General features: G+C 45.6%; 1 protein-coding gene across 1 annotated transcript in view; it reads right to left on the bottom strand.

Moving 5' to 3' along the window:
- The window catches only part of NUP210 (nucleoporin 210), a 451,814-nt gene that overhangs the window by 54,715 nt on the left and 379,052 nt on the right, over positions 1 to 18,047 (bottom strand). Inside the window, exons 33-35 of the mRNA XM_085624815.1 lie at positions 14,594 to 14,727; positions 9,895 to 10,018; positions 3,194 to 3,340 (exon numbers count right to left, since the gene is read on the bottom strand). Coding sequence (XP_085480941.1) covers positions 3,194 to 3,340; positions 9,895 to 10,018; positions 14,594 to 14,727 — 405 coding nt within the window. The remainder of the gene's footprint in view (positions 1 to 3,193; positions 3,341 to 9,894; positions 10,019 to 14,593; positions 14,728 to 18,047) is intronic.

Raw genomic sequence — 18,047 nt, 5'->3', positions numbered from 1 at the left:
TTTGCTGCCTGGCTGAGGACCAAGGGACTAGAAATGAAAGAACTATGGAATAGGATGAAGAAGTTATCTTGAGGGTTCCGAAAAAAGTAGCAAAGAGCTCCTACCTGGCCTCAAAGAAGGGGGCATCAAGTGCAAAGAAAGTTGTCAGAAACCAGCTACTTAGAGTGTTAGGGCGTGGCAGCATGTATTCTTGTTATGACTGGGGGAAAAGTGTGTTGAGGGTTTGCTATAAAAAGGAGAATTCACCTAGGAATAACAAAGTGCTTTCTGAATAATGACTGGCTTTAGTTTAAGGAAATGAATGTATTAATGATAGCTAGTCACTACTCCGGAGGAGTTTCAGTGTACAAAGACTGGGAAATATGTGAAAACTAGTGAAAGTCAGAATTCTTCCAGGCCCAATCCACAACCTTCAAGTGAACCTGTACTTAAGAGAAATAACTGAGCTGGAGAAGGGATCAATTCCTTCTGACCTTGGTGGGATGTCTAAACTGCCTGAAAAGGAGCAAAACGTTTTCCTTCAAGGCAGAAATTAAACCAGGCGGCAGGAGGCATGCCACAGCTGGGAGTTAAATGTGTTGCAACTAGAAAACTGGTGCAGGAAGCAAACTGTTGTGAGAAAGCAATGTCCACAGGATACTCAATGATGCCTTGGTCCTGGGAAGAATCGCGAACCTAATAAGGAAGGGGAAAGCCGTAGTTATCTTTGGGAACCTCCCAAATCTGCCTGAAGTGATTTGGCAGGGTGGATGCCAAAAGGTAAGGGCATCCAACCAGAGATTGAGTGAAAGTTTCACAAATGATAGGAGTCCCCCTGTGGTTATGCACCTGGTGGCAGGATGACTGCAACATGTTAAAGGATGTCGTTAGAAGGCAGAACTGCTTCAGAGGTGGTTTGGGGGTAGTCAGGTTGAACCAATTACAAACTGGTGGAGGCGATGCACTTTGATCACTCTGAACAGCACAGGCCATACCACATGGGTGACCCCTTTAAAGGCTAATAATCAAATACATTAGATTTATAGCTTTTTATGTGGGGAAGAAGCAATTCCTACTGTCACTGGAAAACTGGCAAACCTTAAGTATAGCTGTATCTGTGAACTGAGTGGCTGGGCACAGAATGACCTGCATGGGAAGCTGCACCTTTTGTCCACAGGCAGAGGCTGTAGGGAAAATTCAGAATCAGAGACGTGGCCTTAGTCATTCTGCCCTAGAACACTAAAATAAGGGATACGTTCCATGCTCATCCCTTTGAACTGCAGGCTGGATCCACCATGAGTAGAGTTACTTTAATCAACATGACGGTATCCACTGGCAAATGGCTGCCACAAAAAATTAAACAGAAAATGTTTGCCTCAATTATTCCATGCATGGCGTATATCAGAGAAAGCCTACCCACATTCAGCAATATCATCTACATAGAAGAAATGCAACTCTTGTCATTCAGAAAAGGGTGACAATGAGACATCACTCTCTCAGCAGTGTTTCTTGTTGACTACTTGTTAAGCATGCTAGATTTAATAGTTTCGTCACAACATTATGCAGTAGTCACACTGTACTTCCCTCTGTCTGATGTACTTTCTCTTTAACACTCGAAATGTAAATCTTGCTAGTGATCAGTTTTTAGGACCTTTTAAAAAGTACCGGTCTAAGCTCTTATGATCCTGCCTAGCCCACTGGTCTACCACGTCTTAGGACTATTGCAGATATTGTTTTACTCAACATTCAGTTTCACAGCGCATGACTATCCAGGAAATACTACGTTTCATTTCTTCTGCACTGCAGTCAACAGCAAGCTCCACCTGCACTATACAATTTCAGTTTCCTAGCACCTGTCCACAAGCCTGTCTCTCTTTCCTTACCTTGTATGAAGATTTTCCAGTTTACTTCCCTTCCTGCGGCATCTATCAGTCTTGCCTCAATATGCAGGTATAGATAAATCAGGAACTCATCATGAATGCAGATATAAATTCCTTAAGGTCTCATGTCTATGGTGTCCAGACACAAAAGAATGGCTTACTAGAGCTGAACTACATGCTCCTAGGAGAATTAATGCCCATAACTAGATTAGATGTAAGATTTTCTCAGACATTCTCCAAAAGTGGTCTTTATAAATTTCTTGGTAATTTCCAAGTAATTAGCTGTTTAAAATTGATTCCAATCTTTTTTTAGTAAAACACTGGTAGCCTATTAGTGAAAAGGGTATGAAAAGATCGATGTGTGCACGATGAGGGTTTGAATTGCCTCAAATAAATATCATGAGTAGCAAAATGTGGTCTTGTTCCAAGACAGCTCTAGTGGTATGGTGGTGCAATTTCCTGGCACACAAGGATACTAGCACATAGTAATACAAAATAAAGTGAGGAAGTCAACTTGTGGACCGTTGGTATCAACAATTTATCATGATTAGAAATATGATGGTGATGCTGGCAATGCCATACATATAGGTGGCTAAAATACTTTTATAACAATCAAGCTTTTTAAGATCAATAAGAATTGTGTGGACTTTTCAATTTACTATGAACTTTTGATGCTCAGGATATTGATTATTGATCTTACTATATGTGTGGAATGCTGTTCAATAACTGGCAACGCAGGGTAGTCGTTACCTAATATCCTTGGAGCATTTTCACTGGGTTTTCTGATTCTCCCACGACTTAGCGCATACCATACCCATCCCCCATCCTTTTGCACTTTAATCAAGCTTTTTACTTTTATTTTTGAAACAGAGAAAATCGTGAAAAGGACACCATTACTATAAACACCAACCATATTTCAGACAGTTATAGATGTTCCCTAAAGTCCCTTGAGGTCACGTATTGGGAGATAGGAGTACAAGGAAGTCTGAGCTTTCAGAAGAGTGGGAATTTGACAAGAGGTATCCCTTGTTCATATCCCTTGTAAACTAGACTTCTTTCATTCATTTGTATGAGGAACATTGCAGAGGTCCATGAAATGGGCCTCTGCGAAGGGAGAACATGCATCTACAATGCAAACTAAATCTTTTTAGCACGTAGTGCACAAAAATATACTTTCATGTCAATGCAGATTAAGGTCCTGAAGGTACCTTTTGAATACACCTTAAAAGGAGAATCAGAATTCAAGATGCTACTAAAGTACCTAGATGGGTAGATCAGTAATAGAAAGCTAGTAAATGCATGACCACTGTATTCAAGACTACTGGCCATCTTACCTGATTGTGCATCAAATCCAGGTTTTGTTGTAAAGATATCATGTGCTGGAAATTCAAATGGTTTGGCATTGAAATTGAGATGGCAGCCAATGCTGTCCTCTGGGTGCAGTTCTTCCAGTGCTTCAATCTGAACAGATGAGCACACTCCTTAAGGTAAAGCAGAATATGGTTTAAAACTCATTTAATTCATGAATGGGTATCACTGACGGCTGAAACACATTAAGAGTTCGTGTGGTTTATTAATATTCAATGATTTATTTTCAAAATATTGTCTAGGATTTTTTATTTGAATGGAAAAAACTGTTTTCTAAAACAAGGTCAAAATTAGGATGGTGCAAGAAGCAGCAGCTCCTGTGGACAATACACACAAATTGAACAAATGTACAAGTTACTTACCTTCGGTAACGATGTATCGGGTAGAAACGATTCTAGCCGCAGATTCCTTAACGTAGAATTATCCCCAGGCGTGAGACTGGATCCGGAAAATCTTTGCCACAGCACCTCTGCGCGCTGGGGGGCGGTACCACGCAACCCCGCCCTGACGTCGTCCGCGAACGTGACGTCAGCGAGGTCACATAAGTCCCATCCCGGAGCGCTGATGTCAGTTTTCTTCAGAGAACTTTTTTGCACCACAACGCGGAGCCATCACCAACAAAACTGTGAGAGAAAATATCAGTGAAACAAAAAGAGAAGAAGCGAATGGTTTAGAACATCATCATTAGGGACAGTGCCAAGCACTGCATTACTGAAAATCATGGAAAGGAAAGAGCAGAGCACCGCTCTGAGAAGCAACCCCACAAAGCAAAGGCGATATCCTCCCTGGAGGCAGAAAACGTGTGAAAAATGTTGTGGCAGATGACAGAAAGCCTGCCACCACAATCCATAACAGTGAAGGGCAACAAGTCCGGAACAGATGAGTTACGACAAATCACCCCAAGACAACACCAGCAAGGAAGGTCGTATCCCCTGTAAAGAGCTAAGGGCTGAGGCACAGCCAAGAGACCCAAACCCAGAGGACTGCAGAGGAGTCAGAAACCCCAAGAAATGAAAAAAGAGAGAAGATTAAGAGTAGGTCCCACACTGGAATAACCAGGGTGTAGGGATGCAGGAGTACCCATGAACCTACCGTCCAATCCACCAGACAAGAAGGAGTGGCACAAATAAACAGAACAAAGCATCCTGCCAGGGAGGAAGAGAAAAAGGGCACCCGCAGGAGACAAATGCCATCCGGAAGGAAGCGAGTGCAGAAGACAGGGTGAAGGGTCCTTGCAGAACAGACAGGAAGGGAGGGTCGTGAAGGAATCTGCGGCTAGAATCGTCTCTACCAGATACATCGTTACCGAAGGTAAGTAACTTGTACATCTGATAGAGACTACTAGCCACAGACTCCTTAACGTAGAATAGATACCCTAGCCATTCCCAGAGGGGAGGAGGGTCTGCGAGAGAACCTCACTGGCTTGGAAGAACACAGGGCCCCAACAGGGGATATGGCATGGGGACAGGAAGGACAGTCCAACCCCCACCAAGCAGAAGTAAGCAAGAACAAGGAGAAGGGAAGGCTAGGATACCACAAGCTTACCAGAGGATCAAAGGGCTTACGCCAGAAAAACCGGAGGGGCAGACAGCACCTAGCGAGTACCAAAGGAAGAAAAGAACCACCCGCAAATCCAAGGAGAAGAGGTGGAACGGAGGCAGAGCCCACCCCAGGAGAACACACACACACAGCGAAGGGCACAGCTGAATGGGTGTCTATCCCGAAGTAGGAAACAAAGCCGAAGCGGTTCCACAGTCGAGAAGTGCAGACGTGAGAAAGAAGACACAGACGCGCAAAGCTCAAACAAACAAGGGACAGGAGCACACGCTGACACGGCGAGTCCCACGGAGGGGGAGCAAAACTACCCTGCACACGCAGCAACAGCTGGCAAATGCCAAGACACAGTGGCTCAGAACAAGGCGAGCTCAAGACGAAGACAGACAGGCACCAGCCGGAACGGTGGAAAACGCGGTGGAAACACCAAGACAACGCTGTAATCAGCATGACAAAAGTCGGGCCGATGACCCAGAGGTGAAGAGGAAGTGACCTCATGGGAGAAGAAGAAAAACACATCAAAGAGATAGAGACCGCACCAAACGGTATACGGGGAAGCCAGGAAGACGCGGGGAACCTGAGAAGGAATCCACGTCCACCTAACTTAAAACAGGGCTATAAAATAGCCAACAATGCCCCACCAAGTGTATGAATCGTCCCTGAACAAAACAGGGACACACCTCTTAGGGAAACCCACAGCAGAGGTCAAGAACATAAAAAACCTGGGGGAACACCACAGACGGCTTACCAAGCAGCCAAACACCTCTTAGGGAAACCCGCATCAAAGGCCAAGAACTGAAAAAACCAGTGGAAAACACCACAGACTGCTTACCAACCAGCCAAAAAAGACACAAAGGGCCCAACCTGAGGACCTATACCGCTGCACTTAACAGCAAAAAACATACACCACAAGCTGAAGGGCTGAACCAGCAGCCAAAAGAATAAAGGGGACAAATGAAAGACCCCGAAGGCACGCAAAGCCGCACACAGCACACCACGGGCCAACTGAAACCTAAGGCACCAAGGAGAAAGGAGGAATAACTCCTCCCATGAAGCAGCGGAGGGCCGAGCTTACGGAGGAGGAGGAGGAGAAAGACAGAGCCCCGTAAGGAGTCTCTGAATAGCGGAGTCCGCGTGGGTGCGAAATAACAGTGTTCCATCAAAGGGTAAATCCACAAGACGCTCCCAAACATTCTCTGGAAAGACACCATCACGCAGCCAAGCATGGCGGCGGAGGGCTACAAAACTCGCCATAGCACGGCCGAGGGAATCAGACGTCCAAGGCCGAACGGAGAATGAAAGTAGCTAACTCCCGACCATCCCGCACATGGTGCCACAGATCCGCATGGGCACCCTCTTGGGAGGCTCGAGACAGAAGGGTCTCCGCGCAATCCCACAGATCAGAAGTAGCCCTGGCCAACACACAAATAGTGTTGAGTGCACGCAGAGCAGCGCTAGTGGAGGCGAAAATGTTACGCCCCCAGGAGTCCAGCCACCGAGCCTCCCGTGACGGCAGAAGCAGCACTGAAGGCAAGGAAGGGAAAGCAGCCCGCAAGACAGGGCCCTGGGCCGAGGGGTGGGAAAAAAGACAAAGTGGATCGTGCGGCGCAGGACAGTGGCAGTGAAGGAGCCGTTGAGGGTGGGGTCACGTGGTACCACCACCCCTGGCACGCAGAGGTGCTGTGGCAAAGATTTTCCGGATCCAGTCTCACACCTGGGGATAATTCTACATTAAGGAATCTGCAGCTAGTAGTCTCCATCAGATATGTGTATATGCATGAGATACACGTATATACAAAAGACGCATTCACTGTTACACACACCTTTGATTGACCAGCTTGGTTTTAAAAACAGCTGCTGTCCTATTCCCCTCTACTCATCCCCGTCCCTCTAACTTGGATAAAGAGAAAGTAACCCGGTATCTATAAAGCACAAACTAATCACCCATAAGGGTCTCAAGGCACTGGGAGCCATCAGAGAGAATAAGTGAGCTATTTCCTAGAGTCACATGATGCTGAGCTGAGCTGCCTCCAGTGCTGGTGATCAAACTGTTAGCCCCACGCTACGGAGTCAGCTGCCCTGGCTGCTGCCCCACACCTCTCCAAGGAAAGAACTCTGTCCAATATACCTGGCAAACAAAAGAAGATGATGGACCGAGTGCTGAATCTTTTCAACCACTTACCTGCAGTCAAGAGATCTGGGTTAAATCCATCGTTCTTTTGCTCACTATGAAACCCCAGTTTGGACCTAGCCATATGCAAATCAGTCTTGACCCAGCCCCTCATGGGAGAATTCCAGCCCGAACTGTCAGAACAGGTTCTCCCTGGACCAGAAACAAGCATCCTGGGACTAGTTTCGAGGTCTCACCCCTCATCAGCCAGGCTACCTTGAATCCAGTGGCACAGCGAGCAACGGACCCATGTCTGGGCACACCCTTGGCCACTTAGGGCGAACACTGCAAACACAAAAAGATGACCGATGGAACGCTGAAACTTTTCAACCACCTACTGCAGTCAAGAGATCTGGGATGAATCCCTCATCGTTCTTTAACTAACTTTGCCACCCCAGTTCAGATCCAGCCATATGCAAATCCGTCTTGACCGTGCTCCTCATGGAAACAGTCTAGCCCGTACTGCCACCAGGCCAGGTCCTCCCTGGACTGGAAAGAAGCAACCTGGATTCAGTAGACCGCCTCCATACCGGCACTGCACAGAAATGTGTCATGTCTAGAGGAACTAGTCATAACAGTTGGAGAACATCTGGAAGAAAATGGCTGAAAGAATAAAAGTCTGAATCATGATTGTTTGCCCATCCCGACTGCAACACCTTGACCTTTTCCTTTGAGTTGAATTTCAATGTGATTTCTGCAGATTTTGGCAAAAACAGGTAATATGGAACTGGTAAGCAGTCGGACCTCAGCAGTGCAAGCAGAGACGATGGACAAAACACAATGGGCCCGATGTACGATTCTTTTTTGAGCTCGCAAACAGGAGATCGGCCCGTTTGCGACTGCAAAAAAGGGTACTGACATGTAAAAACACTATTTTGAGAGTCACTGACTCACAAAATAGCATTTGTGAGTCTCGCTATTAGGAAGGGGCGTCCCTTCCTAATAGCGAGACTCACTGCCATGTACTATTGTTTTGTGACTGCATTTGCGGCCGCAAAACACTTGCAGTTTACCACCTACTGTGGTAAACCACTCACAAACGGGAAGGGGTCCCAAGGGGGCCCCATCCCCTTTGTGAGTGTGTGAGAAAATATTTTTTAAGAGCAGGCAGTGGCCCCAGGGACCACTGCCTGCCCTTAAAAATGAAACTGAAAGGTTTAATTTTTCTTTTTTAAATGCATCCCGTTTTCCTTTAAGGAAAACGGCTGCATTTAAAGAAAAAAACTGCTTTATTTAAAAAGTAGTCCCAGACATGGTGGTCTGCTGATCCCAGCAGGCCACCATCCCTGGGAGTGCTAGCCTTTCCCAATGGGGTCGCAAATTGCACTTGCCTCATGAATATTGATGAGGCATGCAATCTGTGAACCCATTGGGAATTGCTAACAGTGTCTGTGACACTGTTGTACATTGCATTTTTGCGAGTCACAAATTGTGAGTCGCTAAGCGACGCAATTTGCTTTGTGGCAAAATGCAAGGGTTGTACATCTAGCCCAATGTCTTCTGGAGAGGTGGTTCTTCTATACACCTACCAGAGAGTGAGGTCAGAGCTTATTTTGTTATAAGGGTTTAGGGCAATGAAGTGCCTGTTTGAGGAAGCAGGCTCATCCACCATTGCAATTACTGTAACGAAGTAAAAAAGGCCTTGAGTTCTGGATGTCTGCATTAGATGATCTGATTCGATGCTCCAGGAGATCCAGTCGAGAAAAAAAGGCCACACAATGTTGCTGAAATGATGCAAGACTGGACCAACATTTGTTTTACTGCAGTGCTCTGACCACCTGCAAGCACTCCTTTACAGCACCTGCAGCACCAACCTTTAGTTCACAGCACTGGAATTTTCTCTCATCGGAAATTGCAAACTATTGATGGATATTTCAATCTACTACTTCTGCTAAATGGTGCTGCACTGCAAATGTGTTTTGAAAGTAAAGATGTACTTTACATCGCAGGGGGCTCTCAAAAATAACACAGGAAGGAATAGTGGTAGCAATTTCATTGAAGTCGGAACAATCACCCCCGCGTGGTGGCTCACAGAGATTTATATGTGGTGGTCTTTCACTCCTGTATCAGAAACTGACCCTGCTCTATGAAAGTGGCTGCACTTTGGCAGGGACAAGGGACACTTTAGTGCATGGGCAAGCACCCTGATACCCTGGATCTGATATAGCCTGGACTTGACATTTAATGGGTAACAGTGCTTTACAAAATTATAAACAAGCATCAGGTGAATATACAGAACACGATTATGCGACTCCTGGTTTAATTTAATTGCTGCTCCTGAAGGGGCCTCCAGCATGAGCCCTGTGCTGACAGTCACCAGTTACGCACTCGAAGAGCCACCACCATCGTGACTTTTGACACAGGAGCAACCACAGGCTGCACCTGGGGTAATGAGAGACCAGCCTCTGCTTTACACAGCACTAAGGACAGTACACGTCACGTCTACTACATGCTTCATTCTCTACAGCGACGAAATTACATTCTGTGTCGTGCTAACAGCAGTATCAACCTAAGGAGGGCTCATGATGTTTAGACATCTGTGAGCTTTGAATTTCAAAGAATAACGAGAAGGGATACATATCTGCATATGTTTGAACCAACCAATACATAAATTGGTCACAGGGGTACATCCTTGTGCAGCCTACATACATGGCATGCCTTTATCATGATTTTGACACGTCAACTGAAGACATGCAAGAAAACTATTTTATTATAGAAGGCATTTGCATCTGCTTGCCTTTCTCCTCGCTGCGCCCACGAGGTTGCAAAGGGCTGTTTTCCCAACATAAAACGGGTAAATATATTTTAAACGAGTATTCTCGGGCACAAAATTATTTCCAAAATAGTGACAGGATTAAATGAAATGATTTCCTGCAACAAATGTATCAGACATTCTCAATAGGTCACTTGATCAGAAATAAGAAAATGATCAGTGAAAAATACCTTTTAGGTTGCTGGTTTGGTCTCCAACTGTAACAATAATTTTCGAGGCAGTCACGCCTTGGATCTTCGTCTTCTCTTCGCTTATGTGCACGGCTGTGGTCTTCTGTGGTGCATGAATCATGATCTGAAGGAGACACGAACAAAGAGATAGGGTCTTAAAGCAAGAAGTACATGGCAGGGGTGTGACCTGCTTTCCGAAGTTCGTGCCTTTGACGGGAAAGAGTTGAATAGAAGAGTCAGAGCGTTGCACTCAAGAAGTGTCTAGAGTAGAGATCATAAAAATCGGCACATAAATAAAGTCCATGCTAATGCAAGTGGTCTTAGAGAAAGAAGAGATGTTTGACAATAGTTGTCTCGATCATTCCACAGCAGCCTCGCAAGGTTTTGACACATCGGATTTCACTTTCCTTTTTTCATTTGTTCGGTAGGCAGTGCAAATACCTTTCGTTGTGTATATTCTGTACAGTTTACATGCCTTTCACATTTTTGTATGCCTGTGTATAGACCTTCAAAATGTCAGTGCTGGAAAATAAACACCCTGTGTACTTCCAGTCGGCTGCTACCATACCTCAGGGTACTTGCAACATTCTCAAGTGGTCTCTAATATATCAGGGTTCTGTCAATTATTTCACAGGGACAATCCAGGGACCTGCTAAATAAAAACATAACGTGCCAGTGTGTAGGCGTTGCTGCTCAATTACACCAGTACACACCATGTCAATGATGCTTTCAAACTATGCCTATACAATATGGTGCTCAATGTGCTGTTACGGCTGCTGAAATGAAATGCAGGCTGTCGGTGATGTTGTTCAAATAAGCCAGGTCTTCTCTTTTTAAAGATGGTACAAGTCCTATGTATCAGGACTTCTTACTTTGTTTGAGTACTTAATTTTTCATGCAGCTAAGTTATTTATCAGGTTAAAGACACGGCAAAGCCATTTTGTCCTATTGGATAACACATGTCCATGTAACATTCCACACTGCAAGCTAAGCACATACTGCCATGCCAGTTTTTACACTGATGAGTATGCACGCACTTCACAAGCCCAGGTACCGATCATCTGTCGCTTATTGCCACCCTCTGCCCAGGAATGAACATGTGAGATTTATTTGTGCAGATGGGCCAAACACATGAACGGCATGGCCTAGATACTGCCACATATTCTCAGATAGACACTCCACTAGAAACCATGGATTTCCATCACATAGTTAAGTATTCACAAATGTCAAGCACTGCCATTATGTGACCCGGCAGAGTTATGCCTTCCAAATGCCAAGTATTAGATGTTATATAACCACTCACTACTCACATGCAAGATGTTGATGATATATGCCCAGTTAGGTGGCGCTACCCGCTGGCAATCAGTGGCCTTTGATCTCCTACTACCCCAAATCATCCCCGCACGCCAGCCGTGATGTATGTTACAATTGTGAATTCAGGGGGGGAAGGAGGGAGAGAGCATGCTGCAAATCGAGTTGGCATTTGCCTGCCGCCACAGAAGATCCTGAGAGTTTCCTGCAAGATCTGGATGGAGAACAACCCTGATGCTAGACCCTTCGAAACTAGAGGTTGCACTGCAGAGCCGACATATGACATACGAGGTATGAAGGAAACAGGATGCCCCTAGCCATCCTCGCCAGTTCCCAGTATTTAGCCTGAAACACTGTGGTCATATCCTTAAATTCTCAGACTTACTGCAGCAGTGCAAAGTCCTTTCACTCCAGGTTAAGAACAGCCACAATGAAGGGAATTCTCTGCTGTTGGACACTGTTGGGACTTTGGGTCAATGGTGGAAAAAACAAAGATGTCAGGGGTTTGGTTGTGCACTGGAGCGGAGCTCTGTTCGACTGCACCAAGTTTGTCGAGGTTTGGAAATACATATCCCCAATCTCAGGAGATGAGCAGTGACCACCACCATCACTTTCATGAACACTCAAGGTAAGGCTGAAAAGGGAGCATGGTAAACTGAAAATGTTCGTGTTCACCTTGAGCCACAAATTACGCTGATGGGACGGCAAGACAAGTAAATAGAAATATACATACTGCATGTCTAGGAACACCATCAAGTCTCCTGGATCCTGAGCTGAAAAGACCTGAGCTAATGTAAGCATTTTTAGCATTTCCTTCCTCAAAAAGGAATTTATTGGGTCGGGGTCCAAAACAGGTCTCAGGCCCCTGTCCTTCTAATGAATGATGAAGTAGCCCAACTAACACCCATCCCCCACTTCTCTAAGTCTGGGACCTACCCGATGCCACTACTGGACAATAGAAAAGTGACTTCATGCATCACGACTGGCGATTGCTCTTACAAAAGTTGCTCTGAAGTGTTACGGGTGGGGAAGAAATAAAAAGGTAGGACTATAGCTCCTTGAACAATTTGTAAGACCCACTTGTCTGGAGTGATAGATTTATAGCTGGGGATGAAATGCTGTATATTGCCACCTGCCGGCCCTGCATGGGATTTTGAAGGCAGAAGAAGGCTGCCTCCCAGAGTTGAAGCAGAAGAAGACTTATTGGAGGAGTGCTGCCCCTGCTGGAGCAACTGGTTTTGGCTGCTGCAGTGCTCTAGGCAAAGCTGGCTCGGTTCATGCAGTACAGAATGAGAAGACTGTCACTCTCTGTAAGATGGCCTGCTGGAGTAATCCCTAAACTCCCTGCATCAGTGTGGAAATTGCTATGCTAGCGATAATAGCTCCAAGGACCCAATTGTGGGGTGACTCTACAAACTGTTATAGGTCTAATCAGTCTTTTCCACCAAATACCATGGAGCCATCAGATGGTCTGTTCATTAAGGATGCTGCAACATCCCCAGAACACCCTGTTGAGCTCATCCATTCATGTGGCCCAAGCAGGACACTGGTGTCAATAGCTCTGCCTATGCAATTAGTATTGTACTGGCCAGCTCGGAGCACATACTTCACAAGATCCTAACTATCATGATTCATATAGGCTAAAGAGGCCCCAACATCCTCCGGTGGCCAGCAATGTCTCATTGGTCATATCCCACTATGTATGGGTGTACCTTCCCAGGAAACACATTTTGTTAATGGATCTGAGAGATGAATCAGCCAAACAAAACTTTCTCTTTCTGAATGGCTCAACTCTTTTTGATTCTCTGTCTGGGGAATTTATCGAAAGGAATTCAGGATGACCTCACATCGATGCCTGAAAAGGCTTTCCAGTGTAGGATATTTGGTTCAGAAGTCCAAGTCACCGGATCCAGCCTTTGATGCCTAATTATAGGTGCATGAGCGTGGCTTAAATCATGTCGCCATAAGGGCATCAGTACGGGCATTATTAAAAGGCAGTAGTGGCTCAGAAGAAGCCAGCTTTGGTTCAAGAATCTCAGGCAACACATTCACGCTTGTCTCACTAATGGGCAGTTGCAACTCTAGAGCTTCAGTTGCCCTCAGAACTACAGAGCAAGTTATTTCACTGGTTGTTCAGGAAGCAAATCGAGCTCTGTTTTTGGAAATGTCTCTAGCCCACTAGCATTTTGGAGGTCTAAGTAAATGGCATCATCAGAAGAATGAGGAGAAATCATTTGTAGCCCTCCCCATCATTATCAGTGTGATTAGGTGCATCCTCCACAGGATCAGGATCCTATCCAAAGAAATTCTTAAGCCTCTGATAATATAAGCATTGTAGCGGAGGTCTTAGATTAGAGGCTGGGTGTGCCTTTGTGATCTCACAGCGTAACTTGGGCCGGGAGCAGGCCATAATCAGTTCCCTGCCAGAGATCACATTATGACCAGATCTTGGGCTGGCGCTGGCAGGTTCGTTATCAGCACTGGTTTAGAAGGAATTTCCATGGACCCCAGAATATGTTCAGAGGGCATACAGGTTTGCGGGGGCCCAGAAGGCGCTGGGGGCCGACCCACCAGTGGAAGTCTGAAGTATGGCCTCTTTGAAGTCCACTATCTTCTACAGGACTGAAGGCATCCTAGAATATTTAGGAAACACCAGGACCATATGTGATATTGGGTCAGATTCAGTGAAACGCAATCTGTATTTTGATGATCTTGCACCTTCTAAACTTTGAGTGCCAGGATGGGGTATAGTTCCACTTGGCCTTAATGTGATTACATCTAGACTTCAACTAAGAAGTGGACTTTTCACCTTGAGACCAGAACTGCGTGTGGGCCTGCAACTTGAAGCTAGATCGTAGCTCTGATCACAGCTTCTTGTTGTATCTGGTGTCCAAGCACCCCATACACTCTTTGTTCAGCAGTGGTATTAACATTTGCTTCTTGCAGTCTCGCCACAGCTTGAATCCTGTAGGTTTCAGGGGGGATATTGTTCCCTTTACACACTGTGGTAGAAATGTATAAGTCATCGGAAGAACGACAAAGTTGGCAGTGGAACTCCTGTTCTACGTCAAACAGTGCAAAAAGAAAGGAACAGATATCGCGTGTAGGGGTGATGCTTATATACTCTCCAATCCGCAAGTCCCAGGGAAGTAAGAATACACATGGCACCCCCTACTGGCCCATGGGAAAACTCCTACAAAAATATCCAGATCCAGTTTGGCGCCTAGGAACATTTTAAAGTTGAGGAATCTTCAGTTAAAAGTATCCATCAGAACATGTTGTTAGCATGTTTAACAACCCTACCAAGTGCAATTATGGTTGCGTTTGGTAGCTAGAAGTGCAGTCATGTTGGCCTACAATGTTCCTGTTAACAGTCAAAGCAGCTTACCTCTCTGTATGTTTTAAGCAGTCCAGGAATCTCATAGTAGATGGTGACCACTCCCGAATCTCTCGCTACTGCTGCACCAGTTTTGGGATCCACTTGTAGCATGTTTGATGAAGAGCTCCATATTCCAGAGAGGCCTGTGAGAAATAATATATTAAATCAAACTTCTGAAGGGTATTCCATTATGCATCATCTTCCAGAGCCGGGGGATAATTAATATATAAATACATTTTTTGTATGAAATGAGTAAAAGGTCAGGTGGCAAATTTTAAACTAAAAGAGGACTATACGAATAGCTTTGCCATTCTAAAAGGTTTTTGGTGTTGCACCAGATATGTCCTAGTTTGCATCAATAGCCAACTTACATCTGATTCAGCGATTGGCTGGGACATTAACTATACTTGCAAAATTTGTGATAGTTGCATACAATTCGTTGCTGGTCCAAATAAAACGTTCCTTCAAAAAGCAATGATATTTCTAAATGAATATTTAGAAACGAAGTGGTCAATTTTACAGGTACAATGTGGGTAACTAGGTGTGATCTAATTGCGGGACTGCTGATGACTATGAATAACAAGCACTGGCAAAGCCAATATCTCTTGCCTAGGTGATGGCTAATGGCTTTGGCAATGGGTTTTAGACATTATGTACACCAGTGTGGCTGCAGTTCAACATAGCTAAAAGTTAGTGCAGTGGGATGGAGTAGATTGGAGTGGGGTAGTTTGGGATACAGTGGTGTGCGGTAGATTGGCGTAGAGTGGAGTCGGGTAGAATGGAGTGGGGTGAATTGAGGTAGATTGGAGTAGGGGAGTGGGTTGCATCTGATGCAGTGGTTAGGCGGACATTAACTTTATTTGTAAAATTTGTGATAGTTGCATATAATTAAAAGCTGGTCCAAATAAAACGATCCTTTAAAAAGGTAACTATAATTCTGAATTAATATTTAGTAAGGAAGCAATCAATTTTACAGGCAAAATGTGGGTAGTTAGGTATGACCCTAATTGAGGGTTTGCTGATGGCTACGAATAACCAGCATTGATAAGGCCAATAGATTTCGAACATGTGAGATTCATTGGCTTTTGGCAATGTGTTTTAGACATTAAGTACACCATTGTGGCTGCTGTTCAGCATGGCTAAAACGTTAGTGGTGTGGAGTAGTATGGGGTGGGGTAAATTGAAGTGGGGTAGATTGGCGTAGAGTGGAGTGGGGGCACAGTGGGGTGGATTGGAATAGATTGCACTGGGGTGGAGTGGGGTAGATTGGAGGGGGGAGTTGGGAAGCTTAGAGTGGGGTAGATCGAGCCAGGGTAGACTGAATTGGGGTACATTGGGGTGGAGTGGGGTAGATAGCTGTAGGGTAGATGGGGTACACTTGGGTAGAGCAGAGTGGGATATATAGGGGTAGACTGGAGGGGAATGGAGGGGGTAATTTGTTGAAGAGTAGGGTGGGTTGGGGTAGATTGGTAGGAAGTGTCATAGACTTGAGTGGCATCTGCTAGAATGGCGTGGAGGGGTGTAGAATGGGTGGATTATAGTAGGGTAGAATGAAATGTAGATTTGGGTAGTTTGGAGAATGGTAGAGTGGAATGGAGTGGGGTACAGAGTAGAGTGGGGTAGATTGGGTTAGAATGGGGTAGATTAAAGGTGAGTAGATTGGGTAGATTGAAGTGGGGTAGACGGAGGTAGAGTGCAGTGGGATATCTTGGGTAGATTGGAGAGGAGTAGACTGGAGTGGGGTAGAGTGAGTGATGTAGTTTGAGTGGGATAGATTGGGTGGATTATGGAAGGGTAGTTTAGAGTATTGTGGGATGGAATGAGATAGATAGGAGAGGGGTGGTTTGTAGTGGGGTAGATTGGAATGGAGTAGATTGAAACGGAGCTGGATAGAGTGAGAGTGTGTGGAGTACACTGGGATGGTGTGGAGTAGATTGGAGTGGAGTAGAGAGGAGTGGTGTAGATTGGAGTGGTGTAGATTGGAGTGGTGTAGATTGGAGTGGGCGGATTGGATAGGGTATATTGGAATAGGGTAGATTGGTGTGGAGCAGGATAGGGTAGATTTGGGTGGGGTGGAGTGGGATAGATTTGGGTGGCATGTGGTAGACTGGAGTGGAATGGAGTGTTGTAGACTGGAGTAAAGTGGAGTGAGGTAGATTGGAGTGAGTAGATTGGAGTGAGTAGATTGGAGTGGGGTAGATTGGGGTGGGGTGGAGTTGGATAGACTGGAGTGGAGTTGAGCTTGGAGTGGAGTGAGATTTATTGGGGAAGAGTGGGGTGGGGTAGATTAGGGTGAAGTGAGGTATATTGGAGTGGGGTAGATTGGAGTGGGATGATTGAAGTGGGGTAGTCTGGAGTACAGTGGGGAAGATTGGATGGAGTCGGGTAGATTGGTGTGGAGTAGATAGGAGTAGATGGGGTGGGGTAGATTGGACTGGGTTGGAGTGGGTTAGATTGAAGTGGAGTGGAGTGGGGTTGATTTCATTGGAGTGCGGTAAATTAGAGTGGGGTAGACTGGATGAAGTGGAGTAGGGTAGATTTGGGTAGAGTGGAATGTAGTACAGAGGCGTAGGGTATACTGGGTGGATTGGAATGTGGCACATTGGAGTGAGGTCGATTCTGGTAGATTGAAGGGAGGTAGATTGTGGAGGAGTGGGGTAGATTAGAGTGGGGTGTGGTGAATAAGAGTGGAGAGGAGTTGGGTAGATTGCAGTGAAGCTTCGAGTGGAGTGGCCTAAATTGCAGTGAATTGGGGTATATTGGAATGGGGTGGAGTAGAGTGGAGTGGGGTGGAGTAGAGTGGAGTCGGGTAGAGTGGAGTGGCTTGGATCGGGGTTGATTGGAGTGTATTGGGGTAGATTTGATTTGTGTGGGGTAGATTTGAGTGTGGTGTGGTAGACTGGGATGGAGTGCAGTAGAATGAGGTGGGGTTGAATTGAGTGGAGTAGGGTAGATTGGAGTGGGGTAGATTATAGGGGAGTGGGGTTCACTGGATCGTAGTGGAGGGAGTTTGGGAAAGGTTGCAGTGGAGTGGGGTAGATTGAGTTGAAGTGGGATAGTTTGAAGTGGGGTGGGTAAATTGGAGTGAGGTAGGGTGGGTAAATTGAAGTGGAGCATGGTAGATTGTTGTGGGGTAATTGGTCTGGATTGGAGGGGTGTGGAGTGGTGTATTATGTTGTGGAGTGAGTGTCCTAAATTGAAGTGGCATGGAGTTTAGTTGCATGGCATGTTGTTGTGTCTTAGAATGGTGTGTTGTAGAGTGGCATGTCGCAGAGTGGCGTGTCGCAGACCGAAGTGGCGTTGGGGCGTAGGGAAGAGTGGTGTAGGGAGGAGTGACGCAGAGTGGAAGGGATTTGAGTGGTGTAGTGTGCATGGCGTGGTAGTGTACTGCCATTACAGAAAACACATTTTCAGTTGAAATTACCATTATATTTACACCGAAATAAGGCGTACTGCACACCAA

Source organism: Triturus cristatus, chromosome 9 (genome assembly GCF_964204655.1).
Source record: "Triturus cristatus chromosome 9, aTriCri1.1, whole genome shotgun sequence".
Taxonomy (NCBI): domain Eukaryota; kingdom Metazoa; phylum Chordata; class Amphibia; order Caudata; family Salamandridae; genus Triturus; species Triturus cristatus.
This window is presented reverse-complemented; position numbering and strand designations above follow the sequence as displayed.